This window comes from Panicum virgatum, chromosome 8K (genome assembly GCF_016808335.1).
Source record: "Panicum virgatum strain AP13 chromosome 8K, P.virgatum_v5, whole genome shotgun sequence".
In the NCBI taxonomy this organism is placed as follows: Eukaryota; Viridiplantae; Streptophyta; class Magnoliopsida; order Poales; family Poaceae; genus Panicum; species Panicum virgatum.
In genome coordinates, this window is record NC_053143.1 from 7,811,593 (window position 1) to 7,836,629 (window position 25,037).

Here is a 25,037-nt window from a genome sequence, read left to right on the forward strand (position 1 = left end):
GCAGAGATGTCATGGAGCATTCACTAAGATTTGACCCGAAGGCAAGGCCAAATAAGTTGCACCTCCGGCCAACGTCTGATGAAAGGAAGAAGGCAGCTCAAGCCGAAGTGCAGAAGCTGCTCGATGCAGGGGTCATTCGCGAGGTCCAATTCCCGGAGTGGCTAGCTAACGTGGTCATGGCACCGAAGAAGAATGGCAAGTGGAGAATGTGCATCAATTTCACCACCCTTAACAAGGCTTGTCCGAAGTACGAATACCCGTTACCACTCATCGACTCGCTTGTTGACACTGCAGCAGGTTCAGAAATGTTGAGCATGCTGGATTGCTTCTCCGGCTACCACCAAATCTTCATTAAAAAATCTGACAAAGAGAAGACCAGTTTCACTACTCCCTTCGGCACATACTACTACATCAGAATGCCGGAGGGCCTCCGCAACGCAGGTTGCACTTTCAACAGAACAATCAAGGTTGTGTTGGGAGACCAGCTAGACAGGAACGACTCCACCTACGTCGATGACGTGGTTGTCCGGAGCAGGAAACGGGAAGATCACATTCAAGACCTTCGCGAACCTTAGGCGACATGGCCTGAAATTGAACCCGGAGAAGTGTGTATTTGGCGTCCGAAGAGGAAAGTTGCTTGGCTGCATGATTACTGAAAGGGGAATTGAAGCAAACATAGAAAAAATCGAAGCCATCAGGCAGATGCAACCGCCCAACACCAAGAAGGGGGTGCAAAAGTTAACAGGCAGGTTGGCTTCGCTGAACAGATTCATTTCCAGGTCAGCGGAGAAGTGTCTCCCTTTCTTCAAAGCATTGAAAGGCTCCGGCAATTTTCGGTGGGGCGAAGAGCAGCAGAAGGCCTTCAAAGCCCTAAAAACATACATTGAGAAGTTGGCAATAATGACAAGTCCTTCAGAGAAAGCAGAGCTCCTGTTATACATTGCTTCGTCAGGAGCAGCGGTCAGCGCCGCGCACGTCGAAGAATGCATGATCGAAGTCACACTCAAGCAAGTCCCCATCTATTTCGTGTCCGAAGCCCTCAACGGGTCGAAACTGCTACACTCAGAAATAGAAAAGATGGCATATGCAGTAGTGATGGCTGCAAGAAAGCTTCGCTACTACTTCCAGAGCTACAAGACCAAAGTCCCAACCTCATATCCACTTCGTGACATGTTTGAGAACAGAGAGGCCTCCGGCAGAGTAGGAAAATAGGCTGCGCAGCTGGCTGAGCACACAATAGACTTCACCTCGAGATCCGCAATCAAGTCACAAGTCCTGGTAGATTTCATCGCAGACTGGACACCTGCAACGCCTTCGCAAAAACAACCGAAGATCGAAGCATTCTGGCAGCTTGAGTGTGACGGGGCATACTACAGAGACGAAGTAGGGGCTTCGGCGGTTCTAATAGCACCTTTAGGCACTCCGCTGAAATATGCAGTCAGGCTTGAGTTCGAGGGATGCACAAACAATGTGGCGGAGTATGAAGGCTTACTACTAGGCCTTCGCAAAGCAAGGGCTCTAGGAGCCCAAAGGCTGTCCATCAGATCCGACTCAGAGTTAAATCACAGGCCACATTAACAAGTCCAACAGGGCGTTAAAGCCAGAGCTCGCGAAGTACCTCGTAGCAGTAAGAGGGATGGAAAAATACTCCATCGGCTTCATCGTGCGAAACTTCCAGCGAACACAGAACAAGATGGCAGATGAATTGGCGAAGGCAGCAGCTCAAAGAAACCCATTGCCACTAGATGTCTTCTTCGAGACTTTGACACAGGGCTCCATCAATTGTGCCGAAGAGCCAAAAAAAATTGTCAACGCAATCACTAGCGAAGATTGGCGAGCTACTATAATGGCAAACCTTTGAGGACACTTTGTCCCGGAAGATGAGAAAGAGGAAAAATGAATGGCCCTTCACGCCAGGAACTACTCAATTGTGAACAAAGACCTGTATCGAGGGGGGTGCGCTCCTCTCCTAAAATGCGTCTCACGGGAAGAAGGCAAACGACTACTCGAAGAGATACATGCTGGCATGTGTTCTTTGCACATTGGAACGCGAACTTTGGTGGGAAAGGCTTTCCGTGAAGGGTTCTACTAGCCTTCGGCAGTGGCCGATGCACATGAAGTGGTACGTACATGCCCAAACTGCCAGCAGCACGCGCCACATAGCAAATTCCCTCCGGACGAGGTGCAGCTCTAACCTCCGGTCTGGCCGCTGGCGCGATGGGGCATCGACATCGTGGGTCCCCTACCAACAGCCCCAGGCAGCTACAAGTATGCCGCAGTTGCAGTTGAGTATTTCTCTAAATGGACCGAGCCCAAGGCGCTTCGGGAAATCACAGCTGGAGCCCTGCAGAAGTTCTTCTGGCAAAACATTGTGTGTCGCTTCGGCATCCCCAAAGAACTGACTGTCGATAATGGAAAACAGTTCGACTGCGTAACTTTTCAGGCAGTTCTGCTCGCAACTAGGAACAAAATTGTGCTTCGCTTCGGTATACCACCCGCAGTCCAATGAAGCGGTGGAAAGAGCGAACAGCATCATCTTCACTGGCATCAAGAAAAACATCATAGAACAGCCAAAGGGCAAATGGGCAGATGAGCTACCGAAGGTCATCTGGTCCCACAACACGACCGAATCTAGAGCCACCAAGTTCATGCCATTCAAACTGCTGTATGGCGAAGAGGCCGTAACACCGGAGGAGATAAAGCTAAAGTCTTGGAGGACAACCGAAGCCTTTCAACAAGACCATCAAGAAGATATGAAGCCAACCATAGACAACATCGAGGTTGTCAAAATGCAGGCAGCCATCAACCTCGGCAAATATCAGAAAGAGACGCGAAGATGGAAGAACAAGAAGATAAGGCCCAGGCAGATCAAGGAAGATGACCTTGTACTCAAATGAGTACTGAAGGGAAAGCTGAAAGGGAAGATGCACAGCAAGTGGGAAGGGCCATTCCTCGTCGCCTCCATGGCTAGACCCGAGGCATGCAGGCTTCACACGCTAGAAGGCGTCGAAGACCCATACTCCTGGAACAAAGACATGTTGCAAAAGTACTTTGTGTAGAATGCTGCAAGAGCCACCAGAGGGTAGATAACCGAAGGGGCTCGTAGTTTAGTTGATTTCCATTTGTAATTTTTTTTTGTTTTTTCCTCGCGACAAGATCGCACATTGTAACTCAGGGCCCGTACTCTTTTCCTCACGGGGGAAGCCTTCGCATTATCACTCCGGTTGCTGAAGGTGTGAAGTTTTTAACGAGGCCGATCCCCTATGTAAATCCCACATGAAATACAAACAGGGCCCCCAAGAAATGCCTCGCCAAGCAAGAATGTGCCGAAGCATCTATCCCTCTTCGTCAAGTGAAGAGGGGAGTCATCGGCGCGTAGCAAGCGATGTTGTTACTTCCGAGAAAACAAAGTCCTTCTGAGCAGAAAGCCGAAGCAGGAAAGTCATGTCGTGCGAAATGCCGAAGGCTAGGTATGACCCACCCAAGCTAAAGAGCTAGAGGCATCCTAAGGAAACTCCTATCGCGTACAATGCCGAAGGCTAGGACCTACCCGAGCTAAAAAACCGGAGGCATCCTAAGGAAAATCATGTCGCGCACAATGCCGAAGGTCAGGACCGACCTACTCGAGCTAAAGAGCCGAAGGCATCCTGAGACAACCGGCTTCGGGTACAAAAAATGCAACCACAGGGCCTGTCCCTCCAATCGAGCAAAGGGGGGTGGCGCTTCGCCCTAACAAGAATTGCACGATCGTTGTGTCCAAGCCCCTGCGATCACTTCATATTGCCCTCATATCTCCGCAAAGGGGAGGGGGGGGGGGGGGGGGAGCGTACTCAAGAACAATGCGCAGCCACGAGGCCATAACACAGGAAACCATCATTACTAATTGAGAACGAGATCATACATACAACGCTTCGCTCCTAGGGTGAAGCAAATGTTTATATATTAAACACAATGAATTACAGTTACAAATCCGCACTCGCACATTTCATTTCCTGCAGATTAAACTAGTCCTAGCCATGTTCTTGGCTCATCTTACTGACAAACTTGCACAAGCACAGAAGCATCCTCACCTTGCGCCACAGAGAACTTGAGGACTTCAGGGAGGCCCCTCTCAGCAGCAGCCTTCTCTGGCGGCAGCGGCACCTGCGCTCCCGGCACGACCTAGAACCGGGCCTCCCGGACGCACCTTCCTCTGGCCCAGCACCTCGCCACACTGCAGCAGCTGAGGCGCTGGCCAGGCGTCCACCACAGCAGCGCGGCTCCGTTGGAAGGCTCTGGCCCCAGCATTGGCGGCGGAGGCGGAGCGCGAAGCCGATCATGGGGAGGTGGGTGGAGACGGCGAGATGGGGACGACGAGGCGGTGCCTGAGCGAGCTGATGGCGGAGCAAGGCAAGGCTGACCCTCGAGATCACGTTGTGTGGTGATCTCACCTGGGTCTTTGTACCGTACTCAAGATTTTCTGCTGGTACCTTGTGTCTTCCCAGGCTGAAACGCATCCACATGCACGAGCTTCCCATGCTGAAGGGCATCTCCCAAGACGACTACGGGAGCACTTTCGCCCAATCTCTAGACCATCAAGATAAGGGGCTGCTGGAGCCTCAGTACTCTGCCGAAGGTTGACACCGACAACATGGAGTGTGACTGTGAGAAGGAATGGTGGGGACAGTCTGAAACAGAGCGTCAAGTGCAACTTCAAGCCGACCCACCCGCGGTATTACAGGACTATGCTTAGGGGCTCCCCACTCAAGTGGTGCTATGCACGATAGATACTTTATTGAGTTTTCACCAGTCGAATAGGTTAACTTTTTGTAGGTTCCGTCATGAAACATTCGTACAATTACATGGAGTTGTGTTGTGTTGTGTTTTGTTTTGTTTCCCCTTATATTCAATCTTAGTTAACAGAGGTCGACCAAAGCAGACCAAACCAAACCAGGCATGGTAAATTGATGGACGGAGTGGTATGATCAGCATACAAGTCCGTTTAACAACCAACCCTGTTTATCTGATTCTCTTGCACTCCTCTCCTGCAGGTAAGGTGGTCGACACTTCCTGGCCTGCCCTTGGAGATGCTGAGGCTGCCTGTCGCTGATGCTGGTGTGCTCCTCACCGTATGCTGGGCTCCTGCCTTTCGCTTCCACTTTGCTTGGTTTGTGTGTGCCTGTGTGCTCTGCTTCTGCCTCATCCATCTGCACTGCCATGGTGTGGCCATGCGTCGTCTACCACTTGGTCTTGGCTTGCCCTGCACTTTCTTCAGTTTAGTCGATCTGATTCGCCGGTCGCATACTAGCTGAAGTTGACAAATAAAAAGGGAGTGAGCATTCAGCAGCTGAGTTCCTTCAGCTAATGCTGCTACGGCGGCGGCGGCGGATCGTACCGGGTACCAGCCCTTACCTCATGCATGCTACCTGCTGCTATTTGCAGCTGTGCTCCAGCCTCTCTCGAGTGTGATGTTCGCTCTGCGTGCGCACATGCTGCGGTGTGTGATTTATCAGCTGTGTGTCGACTGATTGTTGTTATCCTGTGTGTGTGGATTTGATCACTGTTATTGTTACACCTTATATGTCTTTAAATAAATGAACGATCTGTGGTTTGTTTGTGCAACAGTTGTGGGTACATGTATGAGAAAGCCCCTTCCTTATTTGGCACAGGAGAAAACCTCCAAGTTTTGGCCTATTACCAGTTCAAAATTCAAAAAACAAAAAGGCCAGTCACCATAACCGGATGGTTTTTTATGCCAGCCTAGGTCAGGTATTTTTATGTTTCCGGCTTTTGAATCTATGCACAACTGAATAAACTAATTGCACAATAGCAGAAACCAAGCAATCCAAAAACACATCTACCTGATAAAGTGATTAAAATAATACCTTGATCAGCAGGGAGCTCATTGAAGAAACCAGAGGCAAGCTCACGGACAGCAGGTTCACTAACCGCAGTCCTTCAATCACACTGGAGAAGAAGAAGCAGCACCAGAAGACAGAAGCCGCTGCAACCTTAGAGAAACACTGAGAAGCAAATCCTATAAGCACCATCAATCCACAGGGCAGCAATTTTCAGTTCACACTAAACATATTCGCTTGTCTCATGTATGCCAGACCGTGATAATATGGAAATTTTGCCAGAATCAACAAGTTGCATGCTAATATAAAGTTAGTTTATACTTCCACAACCACACGCTAGTTTTTTTTCTCAAACATGCTAAAGAGCTGCAAACATTTGTATTTATATAAGAAAGAATGAGTGGTCCAAGTACAAGCTGGTAGGATCACACCCACCAAAACTACAGAATTACATCCGTACGACTAAACAAAAACATACAACCCGACCACATGCTACAGCTGAAACTAATCCAGCCAGAGGGCTCTAAAACAAATAAACGCACACTATTTATTCACCATTTGAACAAGAGCAGATAAATGAAGGTTATAAATGGAAAAGCAAAGATCAATATGCATTAACTCAATTGTGGTTATGTCTACTTTACTAAATTGCACATCATCAGCGGATTGCTAGAGTTTTAGAGCAAAAATACTAAACTTCTTTGCAGCCTCATGCCTGCCATCAGCATAGCTATGTAATTAGGTGTTGTGTAGTCTTTCATCGGTATAGATTCACCTCTGACGGATAATTGATTGTGAGATAAGGTATCACTCGAAGAGAATAAGATTCCTTCTCACCCACTCCAAAAGAATTAACGAACCAAAACCAAACAAAATAATTAACAAACGGGGTGTTCTGTACTATGCTGCGACTTCTTCATTTTGTGACTGCATACTGTGTCCATCCAACCGGGGCAGCTCTGTTCTAAATCAAATCAATAACCACCAACCATCCAAAAGAGGACACAGTATTATGCTCCACATAATTTTAACTGTACCAAAAGTTGACAATAAGCTATGAAATAGCAAACAGAGGCGATTTATTTGAAATTAAAAAACTACAATTACCTTCTGTTGGAGGGAATACTAATAGTCACCGAGTTCAATCCAACACCTCAATTCATTCACCTCAAACCAATATGATGATAGGTGAAGTTTAAGACCATGGAGGGATCATTTCCTGCACATGTGAAGCTGGTACCATCTGTCAACTAGAGGTCATGAGTGCATCAGCCTGTGCCAAGTAGTGATCATGTGTGCATCAGGCCTCGTTGTTCATTGATGTTCAATAGACCTTTTGCTTTGAGAATGACATGGCTTGCTGCGCACTTTAACATCACCAGACTATGGAGCCTCCAATAACTGATTTATAGGAGCACCTCTATAGAGATAACCCAGTTCTGGAATCCTTCCTGTGGAGCATGATGCCCTGATAGAGTGGTTTAAGTGCTTCATCTTCCATCTCCGTAAAGGATCATGTATTCCGTCTATACTGAATTGGCCGTTTCACAGGATCATCCAGTCAGGTTGCAGATCTTTTTCCTTAGACTAAGACCGCAACAGCCTAGCCATATATAATGCTGATCGGACTTTCCTCAAATCATTTTTAAACCCTGCACTACGAAGCCCAGAAATGACAGCGCGCTTTGCAGATGCGAGAACATTGTTCCCTTCATGCAAGCAGATCCGCAAGAATTTTGATGCCATATGGTACCTGCCCACCTTACAGAGACCATGGACTAGTGATGTGTAAGTAAAATCATCCTTTAGCTTCATGCTGTGCAGTACTTTGATGGCTGCATCCACCTCATGAGATTTGCATAGTGCGTCAATCAAGCAATTGTATGCCACCACATTTGATTGCATGCCCATCATCTCCATGGACCATATCTGCTTCTCTGCGGCCTCAATTTGCCCCATCTTGCACAGACCATTGACCAAAATTGAGAATGTGTACTCATCGCTCTCCAGACCACCTTCTTCCATCATGTTCAGCAGGTCAAACGCGTCGTCCAGCTTCCCTTCTTGGCATCGCAGGTGAATCAGCGTGTTGTAGCATGCATTGTCAAGAGTGGAACCACTTTGTATCATGAGCTCGCAATAGGCATTGGCTTCATGCATCCGGCCCTTCTTGACAAGCGCGCTGATCACCGTCGTGTACGGGAAAGCATCTGAAATGTACCCTCCTTCAAGAAGGGACAAAAAGGTCTCCAAACCCTGATCAAACCTGCCGTATCTAAAGCAGCACTTCATAACCGTCGTGTATGTGACAGCATTAGGGGCATGTTCAGTCCTCCCCAGTTCCTTAAGGACCATGCGGGCATAGCCCACCTTGCCTGACCTGCACAGCCCGTTGATCATTGTGTTGTACGTCACAATGCCAACGGGGAGACCCACCCTCTGCAGGTACCTGAACATCCTGTAGGCGTTCGTGGCGTGGCCAGCCCTGAACAGCCCATCCAGCATCGTGTTGTACGTCGTGGCGGACGGCGCGACGCCCTTCTCCGCCATGTCAGCAAACACCCGGTACGCGTCCTCGGGGTGCCCGGACCGGAACAGGCAGTGCATGAGCGCGTTGTAGCTCCACGAGTCGGGGGAGACGCCCGAGCGGAGCATTTCGTCGAACAGGTCGAGGGCGCGCACCGCGAGCCCGCGCCGCGCCGCACCCGCGATGAGGGAGTTGTAGGTGACGGCGTCGGGGCTCACCCCGGCCTCCCGCATCCGGCGCGCGACGGCGAGCCCCGCGTCGAGCCCCGCGGCCCGGCAGTGCGCGGCGAGGAGGGTGTTGTAGGTGACGACGTCGGGGGGCAGGCCGAGGCGGATGGCGTCGACGAGGACGGCCTCCGCGCGGTCGAGGCTGCCGCCGCGGCAGAGCGCGGCGAGGCAGACGTTCATCAGCCGCGTGGACAGGTCCAGCAGCGCCCGGGACCGGGCCATGGCTCCGCCCACTCCTCCTCCCCACCGCCGCCGCGAGACTCGCTTCCGGGCTCGGCTGCGCTCCGCTTGCTCCCTCGACTCCCATACAGCTCCCTCGCTGTGCGACGGTCCGCTACAAGCAGAGCGGTCGCCTTGTCATGGAGAGACAGCTCGGCCGCAAGCTGCAACAGCGGAGGTCGGTGGTTCCGTGGCGCCGCCGCCGCCGCCGGGTCTCGGGAGAGGTTGGAAACAGGGGGATGCGCGCCCGGGAGAGGAGGGCTGCTAACAGACCCCACATGTCATTGAGATTTACAGTTGCTTTGCCCCACTAGTCAGCGGGTCAGTGGGTAGTGGAAGTGATCATTCACCATTAACATGATGGACATTGCCTGGCCCTCAAGAACAAAAACAAGTTGAACATTTGTTTCACGACATTTCCGAGGGACAAGACCCTTCGATTACAAGATACATTTCTTTCATAGGAAAATTGGCAGTCAACAACAGGATTCTCTTGTACAACTAACCTTCACACCAATGCTTAAAAATGCTATGTTACAAAACAAAGTCCGTTCGTAGTACAACAATATCTGCGAAAACAATGAACAAATCACCGCAGCGGTGGCGGTATACCAGTAAGCGAAGTCAGCAGGATACATATGCAAAAAAAAATGGAAAACGAAAATCAATACAAAAATTATACAGGCGCGCAAGATACACACGATACAAATCGATCTCACTGCGCTTTCATGGCTTTCTCCTTGCACAGCTGATGCCACTCCTGCAGCACGGCGGCCTGGAGGGCGCGGTGCTCGGCTTCCTCTGCGGTGAGCTTGGAGAGTGTCGAGGGGCCCTTGGGGTTCCCGAACCCGTCCAGCTCCTCGCTCTGCTTCCGCTCCTCTTCCTCCTCTTGCTCGGTCTTGGCTGGCGGGACCTTCGGCTTGGCTGCCTTGAGAAGGGCGATCCTCTCCATGGAGATCTTCAGCCGCTCTGCCGCCGCGCTCTTCACCTCATCCTCGGGCATGTATTCCACGGCGCCGTCGGTGATATCATCCAGCCAGCCCTGGAGATCAGATTCGATCTCTCTTGTGATGGATTCATCTGATGCACGCACAACAAATTTGCAGATCATTGTGGTGGTCTCGTCGCCCAGGTCGACATTCCGGCTGACTTCACTTGCACCAAAGATCATCATGCCCACGAACCCACCAAACCAAGTTTTTGCAGCATAACACAACTGTAGGAGATTCATGGTATAAGTCATCACCTGAACTGATGGCTTTGTGTATGCTTAAGTGATACAGCATGTCAAAGTTTACCTGGAATCCAGCCACTGTTCGGATGAAATGAGAGCATACTTGATGGAACGGCTTAGAAGAAATTGACTTCAATCCACTGAGGAAGGGAGAGCTGTCGTACTGCTGAGCAGCAGTGGCCTTGAAACCACTGCCTTCATATGTGTATGTGCCGGTGCACTCCACCATGGCTGGCAGGCTAGGCCATAGCCGGAAATACTCGACTGGAGAGCATTCCAACGGTAGTAGAAGCTCAGCAAGAGGGATCTTGTACGGTTGGCACCGCAAAACAACTGGTTCCCCAAGCTCAGGCCGAAGTGAGCGCTTCTGCCTCATCATCTGTGAATCCTCTTCTGCATAATCTCCTTCGTAGTCCGCAGATCCCCCACTTCCGTAAAATGGGTAATACAAGACTTGAACCCAGAGTGAGCATCTCTCAAAATGTGAAACTCCTACAGTTACACTACTTTGGACTGGATCCTGGAGAATCGAAAAGGCATAAGTTGATCAATGATGTCATTGCTTATCTAAGCATACAAATATTATGGTAAGTTTTTAATATGTTAATATACCATATTTATTTCTTGTTGGACACAATCTATCTGGAAACAAGATATGAAACCCATTGTATGCTTACTAGTTGTTCCAGACACTAGATGCAAATAGAAAAAAGAGAAATAAATATTAGAGAAAGCAATGTATTTGCTCTTAACTGACACATTTTCCCAGTGCATTATAAAATATTGAGCTATCAATTTGATGGTCAGATGCTATTGGGTTGTCTAAGTGTACAAGGCAGAAAAGTGGTGTTAAAGCCTACTAGCACTTTCAGATCATATTTTCATAAGGAAACTGTAGTATGTAGAGTATAGACAAATCTGTAGAAGCACCTGGGAAACAAGATTCCGAAGGTGCCGAACAGTGCGAGAGAAGCCATCCATATAGTACAGTGCTCCAGAAAGGCCAACACGGATGTCCACTCTGTTGAGTTCCAGTTCAGTCAAATTTAAAATCTGCAACAGCAAACATTAGTCAAAAGATTTGACATGATGATACATTCCAAAACAGACAATTTCAACATTTCAAAAAATCATGCATAGTTTTTTTAAACTAATCTACCAGATGGCAAGTAACTCCGCCTATGCTGACTGGAAGACTCTCTCTCCGGAGTCGTCTCAACATAGCCGGTCCCAAGCCCGGGTAAAGGAGGAGGGTTGCGTTAGATTTTGGCAAACCAGCATAAAAAATGCCACTCTAATGGATTTGAAACCCACAAGAAACTCGTTGGGGCGTAACCCTCTTAGCGACGCGCTACATCGGAACCCGGGTGTGGTGATAAATGGGCAAGGGCCGGGTCGCCATCCCCCCAAGGGCGCGTCGTATCATGACCTGGGTACGATGATAAGTGAGCAAGGGTCGGGTCGTCACCTGAATGGCGCGCTACATCTACGCCCGGGTGTAGTGAAAAATGAGCAAGGGTCTTCGCACTTCCCTCGACGGGTGCGAAGGGTAAGGAAGCTAGCCGAGCCAACTAGGATTCGTATAGGTAGCTGGAACGTAGGGTCCCTAACGGGTAAGTTGCGAGAGCTAGTTGATGTAGCAATTAGGAGGCGTGTAAATATTCTATGCGTTCAGGAGACTAAATGGAAGGGCCAGAAGGCGAAGGAGGTTGAGGATACTGGCTTCAAGCTTTGGTACACGGGAGCAACTCCGGGTAGGAATGGTGTAGGCATCTTGATTGATAGGAGCCTTAAGGATGGAGTCGTAGAGGTTAGAAGGCAAGGCGACCGGATTATCCTAATCCGGTTGGTAGTTGGAGATTCGGTTTTGAATATGATCAGTGTCTATGCCCCTCAGGTAGGTCTTAGTGAGAGCACCAAGATGCAGTTCTGGGAAGATCTAGATAGCATGGTTAGTACCGTGCCTACCAGCGAGAAACTCTTCATAGGAGAAGATCTCAACGGCCATGTGGGTGCGACTAATGTAGAGTTCGAGCGAGTGCACAGGGGTTTTGGGTATGGTAGCAGGAGTCAAGAGGGGGAGGATGTGTTGAACTTCGCGTTAGCCTACGACTTGTTGATAGCGAATACCGTGTTTAAGAAGAGGGAATCCCATCTTGTGACGTTTCGTAGTGGACAACACTCGAGCCAGATCGACTTTATCCTTACTAGGAGGGAGGATAGACGTGATTGCTTAGATTGTAAGGTGATACCTGGGGAGTGTGTTGTCCCTCAACACAAGCTTGTGGTGGCGGACTTTCGTCTTCGGGTACGTGTCCACCGGGACAAATGTGCCAAGATTGCGAGAACAAAGTGGTGGAAGCTTAGAGGGGAAGCGGCACAAGCGTTTAAGGAAAGGATGCTAGGTGAGGGGCCTTGGGAAGAAGGAGAAGACGCAAATGACATGTGGCTAAAGATGGCAACATGTGTTCGGAAGGTGGCCTCAGAGGTATTTGGCGTGAGTAGGGGAGGCAAACAGGAGGGGAAAGACACCTGGTGGTGGAACGACGAGGTGCAAAGGGCTATTAAGGAGAAGAAGGAGTGTTTCAAGCGCCTCTACCTTGACAAGAGTGCAGCCAACATCGAGGGCTATAAATTAGCGAAGAGGGTTGCAAAGCGAGCTGTGAGTGTAGCAAAGGGTAAGGCGTATGATGACCTGTATCAGCGGCTAGGCACGAAAGAAGGGGAGAAGGACATTTATAGGATGGCTAGGATCCGCGAGCGGAAGACAAGGGACATCAACCAAATCAAATGCATTAAGGATGGGACAGATCGACTGCTAGTGAAGGATGAGGAGATCATGGATAGATGGAGAGAGTACTTCGACAAGTTGTTTAATGGGGAGAGTGAGAGCCCTACCCTTGACTTAGATGACTCTTTTGACGATACAAACAGACGTTTTGTAAGGAGAATTCAGGAGGTAGAGATCGGGGAGGCTTTGAAGAGAATGAAGAGAGGTAAAGCGATGGGCCCTGATGGTATTCCCATTGAGGTGTGGAGATGCCTAGGAGATAGAGCAATAGTATGGTTAACTAAACTTTTTAATCTCATTTTTCGGTCAAACAAGATGCCGGAAGAATGGAGGAGAAGTATATTAGTACCTATCTTCAAAAACAAGGGCGATGTTCAAAGTTGTACTAACTACCGTGGGATTAAGCTGATGAGCCATACGATGAAGCTTTGGGAGAGGGTTATCGAGCATCGCCTAAGAAGAGTGACAAGTGTGACCCAAAACCAATTTGGGTTCATGCCTGGAAGGTCAACCATGGAGGCGATTTTCTTAATACGACAATTGATGGAGAGATATAGGGAGCAGAAGAAGGACTTGCACATGGTCTTCATTGACCTTGAGAAGGCATGTGACAAAGTACCGAGAAATGTCATGTGGTGGGCTTTGGAGAAGCACAAAGTCCCAACTAAGTACATTACCCTCATTAAGGATATGTACAAAGATGCGACGACGTTTGTCCGGACATGTGATGGCAACACCACTGACTTTCCTATTAACATAGGCCTACACCAGGGGTCAGCATTGAGCCCTTATTTATTTGCTTTAGTGATGGATGAGGTCACAAGGGATATACAAGGTGAGATCCCTTGGTGTATGTTCTTTGCTGATGATGTGGTGCTAGTTGACGAGAGTAGGGCAGGGGTTAATAGGAAGTTAGAGCTGTGGAGACGCACGTTAGAGTCGAAAGGGTTCAGACTTAGTAGGACCAAGACCGAGTACATGATGTGCGATTTCAATGCGACTAGGCATGAGGGGGGAGACGTTAGTCTAGATGGGCAAGTGGTGGTCCAGAAGGATACTTTTCGGTATTTAGGATCGGTGCTATAAAAGGATGGCGACATTGATGAAGATGTTGGGCATAGAATTTCAGCTGGCTGGTTGAAATGGCGGCAAGCTTCTGGCATCCTTTGTGACAAGAGGGTGCCACAAAAGCTAAAAGACAAATTCTATAGGACAGCAATTCGTCCGGCGATGTTATACGGTGCTGAATGTTGGCCTACAAAAAGGCGACATGTGCAGCAACTGAGTGTAGCAGAGATGCGGATGTTGCGGTGGTTTTGCGGGCACACAAGGAGGGATAGAGTCCGGAACGAAGTTATTCGGGATAGGGTCGGGGTGGCACCAATTGAGGAGAAACTTACTCAGCATCGGCTGAGATGGTTTGGACATGTCCAACGAAGGCCTCCTGAGGCGCCGGTGCGTAATGGGGTTCTTGAGCGGGTCGATAATGTAAAGAGGGGTAGAGGTAGACCTAAACTGACGTGGGATGAGTTGGTTAAGAGAGACCTTAAGGATTGGAATATCTCTAAAGAAATAGCTTTGGATAGGAGCGCTTGGAGACTAGCTATCAATGTGCCTGAACCTTGAACTTATTTCTTTCGGGTTTCATCTCTAGCCTACCCCAACTTGCTTGGGAAAAAAAGGCTATGTTGTTGTTGTACCAGATGGCAAGTACCCTTAACCCCTTGCACATAATACTGCAGCCAAAACTGAAGTCGCATCGGATGGAAGACTAATGCAATAAGTGAATGGTAAGCCTTAAGGCTAACATGTCTTACAAATGGAAACGTCAAGGTCACTACGTTTTGAAGTTCGCATACTTGTTTATGAGCATCAAGCGTGGTCACTATTTTAAGTAGCTTTTCTGTTCATATAAGAATCTTGGTTTCTAGCAGAAGTGCAGAAATAATGAAGTAGCAAGTAAATGTTAGAAGAAAACAATAAATAATTTTATAACTTTATTAAAGAAAATTCCTTAATTTTATAGTCAAACATTAGTAACTAAATTCAGGATTAGAATGTGAGGTCCCAAAGCAGTATTAGCAGTAAACATGACTGAAAAGTACATTTCAATAAAGATATTCTTAATCGAACAGAGAAAAGATGCATCAATCAAGACATACCTTCAGGTGTAGGGTGATTCTGCCATCAGTTGGATCTGCCAAATGATATGCTTCAATGTAGCACGGATCACTGCTGCCAGTCAAAGTACAAGCTTTTGGATGCTCTTTATGCAAGGCACCAATTCCCTTTGTTTGTAGGAGAGTTAACTGACTAGGATTCGGCCTCCACAGTTCCCGAATGGCCTTATGAACTAATCCCTCCAATTTCCTGTCTTGGGCAGCAGATGCCTCTGAAAATTGAACAGTAAGCGTGTGGTGGCTAAATGGATAATCCCCTGTAGCATCACCCACACCAACCCACCTGAAACATTGAATAGGACATGATTCACAATCAGTCCAAATACATGTACCAGTAGATCTTATATTCAGGTACAGTACTTTTACATATGTATGCAAATGCTGCAGCACACAAGTGACGATGTATTCAGTTCCAAAATGCGCTCACCTGTTGTCTGGATGGTTTGTTACATATTTTATTACTTGCAAGACATAACGTGATTGATGCTTGGTGACAGAATCGGCTGAAGTACTTGCCCTAAATTCTTCCAGCTCTTTACTGAGAAGTTGGCCTGCTCTTGCATTTCTTGCCCCCAAACGTTGAGCACATATTAGGACAGCCTGCACATCTTGTATCCTATTTGATGTAGTAGCAGATGAATCGGTATTGAATAATATCTTATGCATGTTAGATATGATAATATTCAGCGGATCCTCTGGGTCATCAGCTAAAAGGGGATCCAGACCTTCAAGATCAAAGTGTTCAGAAATTGCCCATATCAAGCGTGAAGATATTCGTGGAGTATGAATCTGAAAGATACAGTTAATCGAATTTAATAATCTTATAGCCATTCTGGAAAAGGAAACAAAGATCATGAATTAGGTTGCTATTGGTCTTTTATTCACTGTTTAAAAAATCAGCTGCATAATCAGTGCCTACACACAGTGCCACCCAATTGACCGCTTAGCGCCTAGCGCGCTTTTAAACATTAGTTTTATTAATCTCTCAAAATGGAGAAGCATCTTTAAGAAATGATGCAGTTTAACTACATAGTATTTACAAGGATGAAGGATCAATGAATAAGAATGTGAACGTATCTAAACAAAGGTAATGTTCTGGCAAAGCAAAAGCATTTCTCTATTTCTATCCTAAACAGGATCCAAAGATTTGCTGAAACACATCTGAGGGCAAGTTTTACACAAACACAAGGTAGATGCAACAAGTAAAACAGTAGATACTAGTGAAAAAGGTATGTCATATATCAAGATAAAAGAAAACTAGATTTAATTCAAATTTTTCATATGCAAGAGAAATAACATTGAATGTTCCCGTGGGGAAAAAACACAATAGATGAACCAGAATTATTTTATTCGGTTGACATGAGAAAACACGGCCATACACTTAGATTTCAGCTAGTATTAACATAAGAAACTATAGGTAAGTTTTGACATCAATGAAAATTGAAAAGGATCATAACCTCACGAAGATCCCTGATAAGTTGTAGCTGCAAATTTCTAAGTCGTGTCTCATTCAGAATCTGATCTTGAGATGCACCAGCTTTAATTGTCTTCACACCACCTCTAGTGTCATATATATGACAAAGCCTTACAAGCAACTTTAGATAGCAGTCGATTGCATAGGTACGACCATTGCAGTCCCAAAGAACACATGGCCTGCAAACTTCCACCACATCCAAAGCAGGTTCAGTCCAATTCAGAGCACCATAACCAGTTCCATAGGCTAACGCTCCTATAACTCTGCTCTCTGTCCCAGAATTCTTCAACTCAGGTAGTGGAAGAGATAGCTGGAAACAACTTTCAACCAGGGAGGCCACCAGCTCTTCTCGGAACAAGTTTTTACTTGTTACGCTATTTAGATCTTCCTTAACCCTCACATCCTCAAAAAGCGATATCACATCTGTTCCTGGAACAGGCTTCTGACCTCTTCGAACACTCTCCTTTGCAAAAAGATCAACACAGAGAGCAGTCCGACATATACATGCCAATGCATGCATACGATCTGACTCTGCTCTCAAGTTTCTCACCATCTGAAGCAATCTTTTGAAGAGAGAGACCTGTGTCACAGCGCATGCTCTCATAAATCCATCTTGAATAAATTCACAAAATTATCCACTAAATTAAAAATTATCCCTCTAACACTAACATATGCAGAAGTTATCCAGGGTAATGCAGAGAGGTAAAGAATTCTAATCATCAGTGGCTTAGCTTTTCGATACTCCAATTCAAGCATAAGAATGACACCACTGAGGTAATAATCCAAATTATGAATACACAGGACTCAAGTGTCAAACACTTAGTTAAAGCAACAGCAAGTGCACAACAGTATAATATTTATGGGCTCACTGATGTATCACCAAATATCCCAATTACAGATAATACACAGATTGTAAGATAAAAGTGCAAAGGAAAGTGTACCCAGCTATGGTTGCTATTCCACAACTACAATGAAACATTAGAAATAAACTCTAATTTATGATATGCATACAACTAAATAAATCATTAGTTGTGTGGGAAATACTGTATTTGGTCATACAGTTAGAATTTGGAAGCCCAGGCAAAATCTAGGCCCCTGGTATTTTCTACTCTCCACATTGAAGAATTAAATTGATCGTTGAAATGATGCATATTTGACTGGGTAAGTTTTAAAGGCGACAAGGCGAGCCGGGTGCACTTGGACGCATAGGCAACAAGGCGTGGCTCTTGCTCAAGGCGAGCTGGGTCCGCCTGGATGCCTAGGCGACGCCTTTAGAACTAATAAATCAAAAGGATGCACTGCGACAGTAAATGCTGGTGGTATTGCACGGTTACATATATTTGTGGCTTCAATCAATATATATAACTATAACCTACAAAATACTAAACCCTGGTGGTATTAAGAATTCAGATTATAAACTTAGTTCAATTCAAGCCCATGTATTTTTGCTTTTTGCTTTGGCACACAAAACGAACACTAAATTGTCAAACTACATGCTATTTGAATAAGTTTGCAAACCCTAACAAATAAGACCTTATTGTCATCCAAGGGCAGGCTACGATTTAATTACAAGTGAGATGAGCTACAAATGATGACAGTAAATCGCTGTATTGGCCAGGTGTAACTGCCTCCTAGATGACTTTATACAACATAGATACCACTACCAGCAAGTAATAGTCCGAACCTAACCACACACTTCCAAGATCTTTTATGTTACCGTTGACAGTTGACACAATGCTAAAAAAGTAATAACTGAAATTTGCCAGTTTGCCACGGACACGTTGCAAAGGCCGTAATCAAAAGGGATATGCTAAAATAATTTGTTATAGAGATTGATTCAGTACCTGCATTCCAAGATCCAGCAAATGGAGATTGGTCACAACAGCCCTGACAATAGTCTCCCTCATTGACGAGAACTCTTGTCGGTCCCATAGTGTCAGGATTGCAATAATGGCAGCTGAAGCCCACTCTGGCTTGCCCCCAGGCACATCTGCGAGCGCCAGCATATTGATCCCCACCTCAAACACCAGTGGTGGATCAAGTGAGCTAAGGAATGGCAGCAAGTGAGAGACGATGTCTGATACCCCCACCAATTTCTCCGCACTTGACTCCACGCTATCAGCTATCGTAGTGTCCCCTGGCTTGGCAATCCGCCGCAACGTGTTTACCACACCTGAAGCAACCATTTTAGCTGCGTGCACCAGAGGGTACACGGTGACACGGAAGCTCTCCACAGGCATCACCATGGTGCGAGCAATCAGCATGTTGCGCCTGGACCAAATGAAGTCGATGGCATCAGCCGCCCACTGGGCACGCACTGCAAGCGCACCTTCTCCATCAACAAGCTTGTCGCCAGCAAGCCGGCTCATGCGGCGCCCCTCTAGCTCCTGGAACAGCCGCGCGAGGGCCTCGAACGCGCCGGCGGAAACCGCGTCTGCAGAGTCCAGCGCGAGCTCGGCGAGGCGGCCCCACCACGTGGTGGCGTGCGCCATGAGGGAGGGGTTCGTGGAGCACATGAGCGCGAGGTCGTCGCGCGGGAGGAGGGAGGACAGAGATGTGACGGCGGCGAGGCGCAGCGACTCCGCGGGCGAGGAGAGCGCGGCGGCGATGTCGGCGTGGGCGGAGGAGAGGAGCGACGGGAGCAGGTGGGAGGGCAGCGAGGGGAAGGAGGCGATGGAGGAGGCGGCGACGTCGGGGTCCGGGAAGGAGAGGTCGGAGCGGAGGGAGGTGAGGAGGAGCGGGTCGAGGAGGTCGGGCGGGAGCGGGAGCGCGCGGAGGAGGTCGAGCGCGAGGCGCTTGCAGACGGCGGAGGAGGGCGCCGAGAGGATCTCGGTGGCGGCGGTGCGGGCGAGCGCGGAGACGTCGCGCCCCGCGGCGCACTGCTGCAGGGCCTGCAGCAGCGCGGAGGACTGCCGGAGCGCGTCCGAGGAGCGGAGGTCGGTGGTGATCTGCGCGATGAGGAGGTCCATCGCGCCCCCGGGGCGGAGGGGCTCCGGCGATCGCCGGAGCTGGGGGCGGGGGGCAGTGGCCTAGATCTGAGGGAGACAGAGTCAGTCTGAGAAGGCAGGGTCGGGCTCCGCTGGTGAGATTTTGGTTAGTGATGATGCTGATGGTGCTAACGGGTCGGATCAATTTTTTTTTTTCTTTTAGGAGGTCGGATCATTTCGGGGAGTCTTGTTTTGGGCCAGCTTGGGCTGACAAGAAATTCACTTTTGTGTCTTAGAGCAACTCAAACAGATTGATCTTCTTTTTTTTTCTATTTTTTCAATATAGAGAATTGATGTTGAAAAAATCTACTCTAGTAGATTGATTTTCCATCTCTTTTTCCCCTTTATTTTTTCTCAATCCCCAATAATTTCTCTCCAACCCCCAATAGAAAGGGGAGACATCACATCTCCTTTTTTTATATAGAAAGGGAGGAAAATCAATCTGCTGGAGCACTTTTTCCATATATGTTAAAATTAAGAAAGGAGATTTTCCTGTATGGTGAAAAAGGAAAATGGAAAAGATCGATATGTTGGAGTTGCTCTTACGATTTAAACGAGTTTCTTCCCAAAAAATGGTGTTACGAGTTTCTTCTGGTTCAAACGTGTTTCAAAAATTTACATACAGCTGGCTTAAATGATGTTATCTATTTTAAAGAACATTTTGTGACGTTTGCTGCGCCCAGCATGAATCAGATGAAAGTGAGTACCAGTAAGCGTCCCGAAAAAAAAAATACCCTACACGTCTCAATGAGGATGATTTGCTGGTGGCAACGGCTGCTGCGAACACCTCCATCCTGTTCGCTATGCTGTGACTGGTGACTGGTGCTAATTTGTTGTGAGAGAAAAATACCGCTGGCTAGCTGGTGGCTGGTGTTGGTTTGGTGTGAGAGAAAAATACTATTAGCTAGTTGCAGCGAACTTGCTGCTATAAAAAAAACACCTTGCTGCTATCGTGTTCGCCGAGTGGTAGCCCAGCATGAATCAGATTGAAAGTTGATGACTATTATCGGTCTATCATTCCGTTTCGGGGGCTGTCCTCAGGCATTTTCCTGGTTTAATTCCTGACACTCGAATTTTTAAACCATCAGATATAAAGCAGACGGCTCAGATTTAATCTTGTTGTCGTGTTGTGATTTTGAGTATACTGTGCAATTCCAGTGAGACTCGAGTATTTTGCCATGTGTTGAACCGGGTATTTTGTGTCTTCCTGACACCTGAATTTTCAAGGATGGACTTTTCTCTGTTCTTCTGTGGGCCGTCGACCTCTTTCTTTTTTGTGTGTGCTGTGTACATACCAACATTTCAGCCATGGGCCCGTGGGAAAAAAAAGAGGATGGGAGAGTGGGCAAGAAAAAAGGGTAGAAAAAAAGGCCCCATGGGGAAATCAAAGAAGAAAAGAAGGAATCCTCTAAGGCTATCTCCAACCATTTCTCATCTCCAACTCCCTCCAAACATACTATTTACTATATTTTACTACCTCCCTCCAAAAGATTCCCCCCTATAACTCCTTAACTAACTATTTATTTATCGTTTTTGAATTTAAAAAAATCATACAGTATTCATCATGTTACAGGGCTCAAACGTGATTAATATCGTGAAGAAACGGTGTGATTAAAATATAGGAATTTCCCCCAAAGCTCCCCCTACGTAGGGTGGGAGGCGGTTCCATGGAACCGGTGGAGCAAGGCTAAGGACAAAGCCTGGACATGCAGCCTCATGTTTGCCGAAACCAAAAAAAAAATCAGAAGAAAAGCAAAATGAAAAGAACAGCAAAAGGCAGCTGAGTAATTGGAGAAATTCATATCTCTCTTTTTAGTATACAATACTGCTGTAACATATTATTCAGGGACAAAATGTCTTGAATTTGTAGAAGCGCTGAAAAGGTCTATGAGTAGCTGAATAATGTTAAGGCACTAATACTACTGGATCCCCATGGGGTTACATGAGACATAGTATGGTTCTCTGTCTATCCTGCGTGACTATACCTATTACATTGTTTATAAACGCTTGACTAAAAACAGCCACTGTTATCCTAAGCAATGACTTGAGTGGACATCTGCCTTGAAATGCTAAAAGAATCAGCAACCGGGATGACAAAACTGCTTTCAAATCTTCACTTGCCGCGGAAAGGAAAAAGAATTCACTCTTCCTCCTGGCTCAAAATGCAAAAAGAAAATAGAATAAATTGAAAAGGCGATATATCATGTACTAGGTCCCTGAAAAAAAAAGGCACATTCTTGCTCATAAGAAACATGTAAATTTATACCTCTTTTCTGTAGCTGGTCACAAGCCTCTTCAACCCAGTGTTTGCTGGTATAAACATCAAATCATTGGCGATGTTGATTCTTATGCAGGGCACATCAGAAACACTAAAAATTTGAGTGAGTAGTGAGCGAGGCGTTGTCCAATGTTCAAGGAACATCATGACAAAAATACCACAGTGAAACCTGCATGCATTAGATGAAAAAGCTGAGGACTGAGGTTTCTTTTACCAATTTGACATATATAAGTTAAAAACAGCAGCCAAAAGATCCACACACACACAATAAAACTTGACCTAGTGAGCAGGTTTCGTGAGTCAGCAGTGACAAATTCAACATGATATTAAAGGAGGCCAGCAAAAAACATGGTGCTAGATTTAAAAGGGGCAAGTGGATGGCATGAGGGACCAGCTAGCAAAAAGAAAGAAAGCTGTTAGAGTATATTTGGTAGTTTATATATTGTATCCGGACTGCCATACATATCCGGTGGGGTTGCCTTGCACCCCAAGACTGCCATACATACCGGCTGAGGCCTCAAGCTAATACAATCCATCCATTATACCAATTCTATCACTTCTACATGGTATCACGAGATTAGGGTTCGAGATCCTAGGCTATCTTTCGCTGCCCTAACCCTAGCGCCGACGGCGCCCCTCCTGCCTCCTGCGCGCTGCCGGCCGTCCCCCACGGCTCCCATCCAGGGCGCCCCCTCGACGGCCTCCTAGCGCGCCCCCGGGGAGGTCCACCATGACCTCCGCCGGGGGCAGCACCCTCCGTCGCGGCGGATCGAGTTAATCCGCCGCCATCCTCGCGTCTAGCAGCAGCAGATCGTGACGTACCTCGTCACCGCCGCCATGAAAGCTGTCGTCGACGACCCCGATCTGCATTGCCGTGGTGGCAGCCGCAGTCTCCTCCGGCGTCCGTGCCCTAACCTGTGCTGCCGTGGTGGCAGCAGGGGCCCCGACACAGCGCGTCGACCTCGTCGCCGGCGGCATGCATGACGGTGCCGCCCCTTCACCGCGCGGGCTCCAGCCGCCGCAAGGGAGGGAGCCGCCCGGCTTCAACCGTCCCTCCGCGGCCCCTCCCAGCGGGGAGCCGCCCGGCGCAGGACCTCCAGCGCCGCCGCAGGGAGCCGGCCGCCCGCCTCCCTCATCGCCGTCCGCCGTCCCTCTCACTCCGTTTCTTCCGCTTCAGATGCGGTCGTTGACCGTGACGGGAGAGAAGGAAAAAGAGGAGATTGAGAGGATTGCGCTACGCGCACCCAGATGTGCTACACGAGCTGCTGCTGATTTGTTTTTTTTTTGGTAATTCCTCTGTTTTTTACTCGAGCACTGCTCGAGATTGAGTCGCCCACCGCCCGTCGACCGCACGCCTCTACTTCGACATCAGCATCGACTTCACCGGCCTATTCTTCGTCTTCGACTGTGCGGCATAGCGACATGGACGGTGCCCTAGGGGACGCCCATCTGTGCCGCCCACCTCGTCGCCTCGTCCGCACGTCGATCTTCGCCGGCTCGTCGTCGCCTCCACCGGTCGGGACGCCTCCACCAACTTCGCCCATCGTCGTCTCGCCTTGCGCATACTCGGTCTGATCAGCCGACATGTGCGATCCACCTGGCTCCTGTGACGTCCGTCATCGTATTGCGCGCCTCTTCCCCGAGTATGGAGGGTGGTCGCTGCTTCGCCTCTTCGGGCAGCAGCGGTACAGTCTGTGGTGTTCCTCGTCGTTGCATCTTCACCGCCGCCGACTACGTCCTCGACTTCGTCCACGCCGGCCACTTCGACCGCATCTTCGACATCGTCTACGACTACGTCAGTGCGCGCCTTGCGCGCACATGGTCTTCACCGAGCTGTTCGAGTTCTTCGTCGCCTTCTTCAAGCTCCGCCGCCGCGTCCTCCGGATCATCAGGCCTTGCGCCAGATCGTCCGGGGTTACCTCGTCGCTTCGTCCAGCACCACCTCGTCGCCGTCCACTTCTACCCCTTCGTCTACTCCAGCAACTGCGGGCTGCATCGGCATCTTCTTCCTCGCCGTTCTTCTGCGCCTGCGATCGTCATGGAGGCCTTCTCTGCTGGTCCCTCAGACAACGGCGTCTTGGTGGTGCACTCTCCCTCGCACGTCCGGTCTTGGCAACACCGGTGCGTGCCATCGTCCCCGGGGATGTGTCGCTCGATGGCGTGTCTGCGTCGACTGCGGCATCGACTCTCTCTTCGACTGCCTCGACGCGTCGCCGTCTTCGTCTCCGGCGTCGTCTCCGTTACGCCTCCACCATGGCGCTTCCTAGTGCGCCCGCGGCTTCCTGTGCGGCTCCTTACCATCGGCGATCTCGACAGCTCACCATCGACCACGGCTACCCTACGCACGACTTCCTCGACCACGGCTACTTGCTCCAGTTCGGCTTCTTCGACATCGGCACAAAGGGCTACCATCCGCATGAGTTTCTCGCCGGTTCTCTCTAGTCGCAGCATCCGCATTGCGCCGACGCTACAACTGCGGGGGGATGTCAGTCCGTCGGTTCCTACCTTCGGCTTCTCCTCCAGTCTCACCGTCTGCAGTGCTCCCGCTGTGACTGCGGGGGGATGTTAGAGTATATTTGGTAGTTTATATATTGTATCCGGACTGCCATACATATCCGGTGGGGTTGCCTTGCACCCCAAGTCTTGTACTCTTATATATACCGGCCGAGGCCTCAAGCTAATACAATCCATCCATTATACCAATTCTATCACTTCTACAAAAGCAAAAGAAGCGCGAGGAGCCAAAAATATAAAGACAGAGCAAGAATAGGACCGACCACTCAACTAGTATCAGATGTCTTATTTAGGACTAAAATAGAACTAAAATTTACATGTATCCCTATGCATAATTACAGTTGTTGCGCACTGGTTTGACGGTGTTTATATCAATGTAAATGTATTGTTTTGGAACTGTAACTAGTTATTTTGGTGCAGGCTATAAGGGCACATCAGAAAAAACTTAAAACTTGAGTAAGCAGTGAGCGAAGCGATGTTCAATATTCTAGGAACATCATGAGTTTATGACAAAAAGATGCCACGGTCAGAAAAGCTGAGGACCGAAGTTTCTTTTACCAATTTGACCTATATGACATGTTTAAAACACAGCAAAAAAGATCCAACACAAAATTTTCCAGCTAGCAACTTTGATGAGTCAGCAGCAACAAATTCAATATGACATTAAAGGAAGCTACCGAAAAGCACATTGCTAGATTTAAAGGGCAAGTGGACGCCATGAGGGAGAAGCTAGCAAAGAAACAAAGCAAATGAAGCACGAGGCACCAAA

General features: G+C 48.2%; 2 protein-coding genes and 1 pseudogene across 3 annotated transcripts; all 3 read right to left on the minus strand.

Moving 5' to 3' along the window:
• Positions 1-6,200: 6,200 nt before the first annotated feature.
• On the minus strand, positions 6,201-9,161 carry LOC120643799 (putative pentatricopeptide repeat-containing protein At4g17915). Of its 2 annotated transcripts, none has more exons than XM_039920271.1 (2): positions 6,945-9,161; positions 6,201-6,796 (listed from the first exon to the last, which is right to left on the minus strand). In XM_039920271.1, exon 1 carries the CDS (start codon positions 8,811-8,813, stop codon positions 7,425-7,427), a length of 1,389 nt encoding a protein of 462 aa, XP_039776205.1. In that variant the 5' UTR covers positions 8,814-9,161; the 3' UTR covers positions 6,201-6,796; positions 6,945-7,424. The 2 variants fall into 2 exon arrangements, with proteins under 2 accessions (XP_039776205.1, XP_039776204.1); XM_039920270.1 differs by having other exon boundaries at positions 6,201-6,801.
• Positions 9,162-9,245: 84 nt separating this feature from the next.
• Positions 9,246-19,609, minus strand: LOC120643798 (protein TPLATE-like). The gene is made up of 7 exons (XM_039920268.1): positions 18,334-19,609; positions 16,473-17,069; positions 15,443-15,804; positions 14,998-15,298; positions 10,975-11,097; positions 10,109-10,564; positions 9,246-10,026 (listed from the first exon to the last, which is right to left on the minus strand). The coding sequence occupies exons 1-7, from the start codon at positions 19,456-19,458 to the stop codon at positions 9,526-9,528; spliced, it is 3,465 nt and encodes a 1,154-aa protein (XP_039776202.1). The 5' UTR covers positions 19,459-19,609; the 3' UTR covers positions 9,246-9,525.
• A 1,648-nt stretch (positions 19,610-21,257) lies between these two features.
• Positions 21,258-25,037, minus strand: part of LOC120643800 — a 44,041-nt pseudogene continuing 40,261 nt past the window's right edge.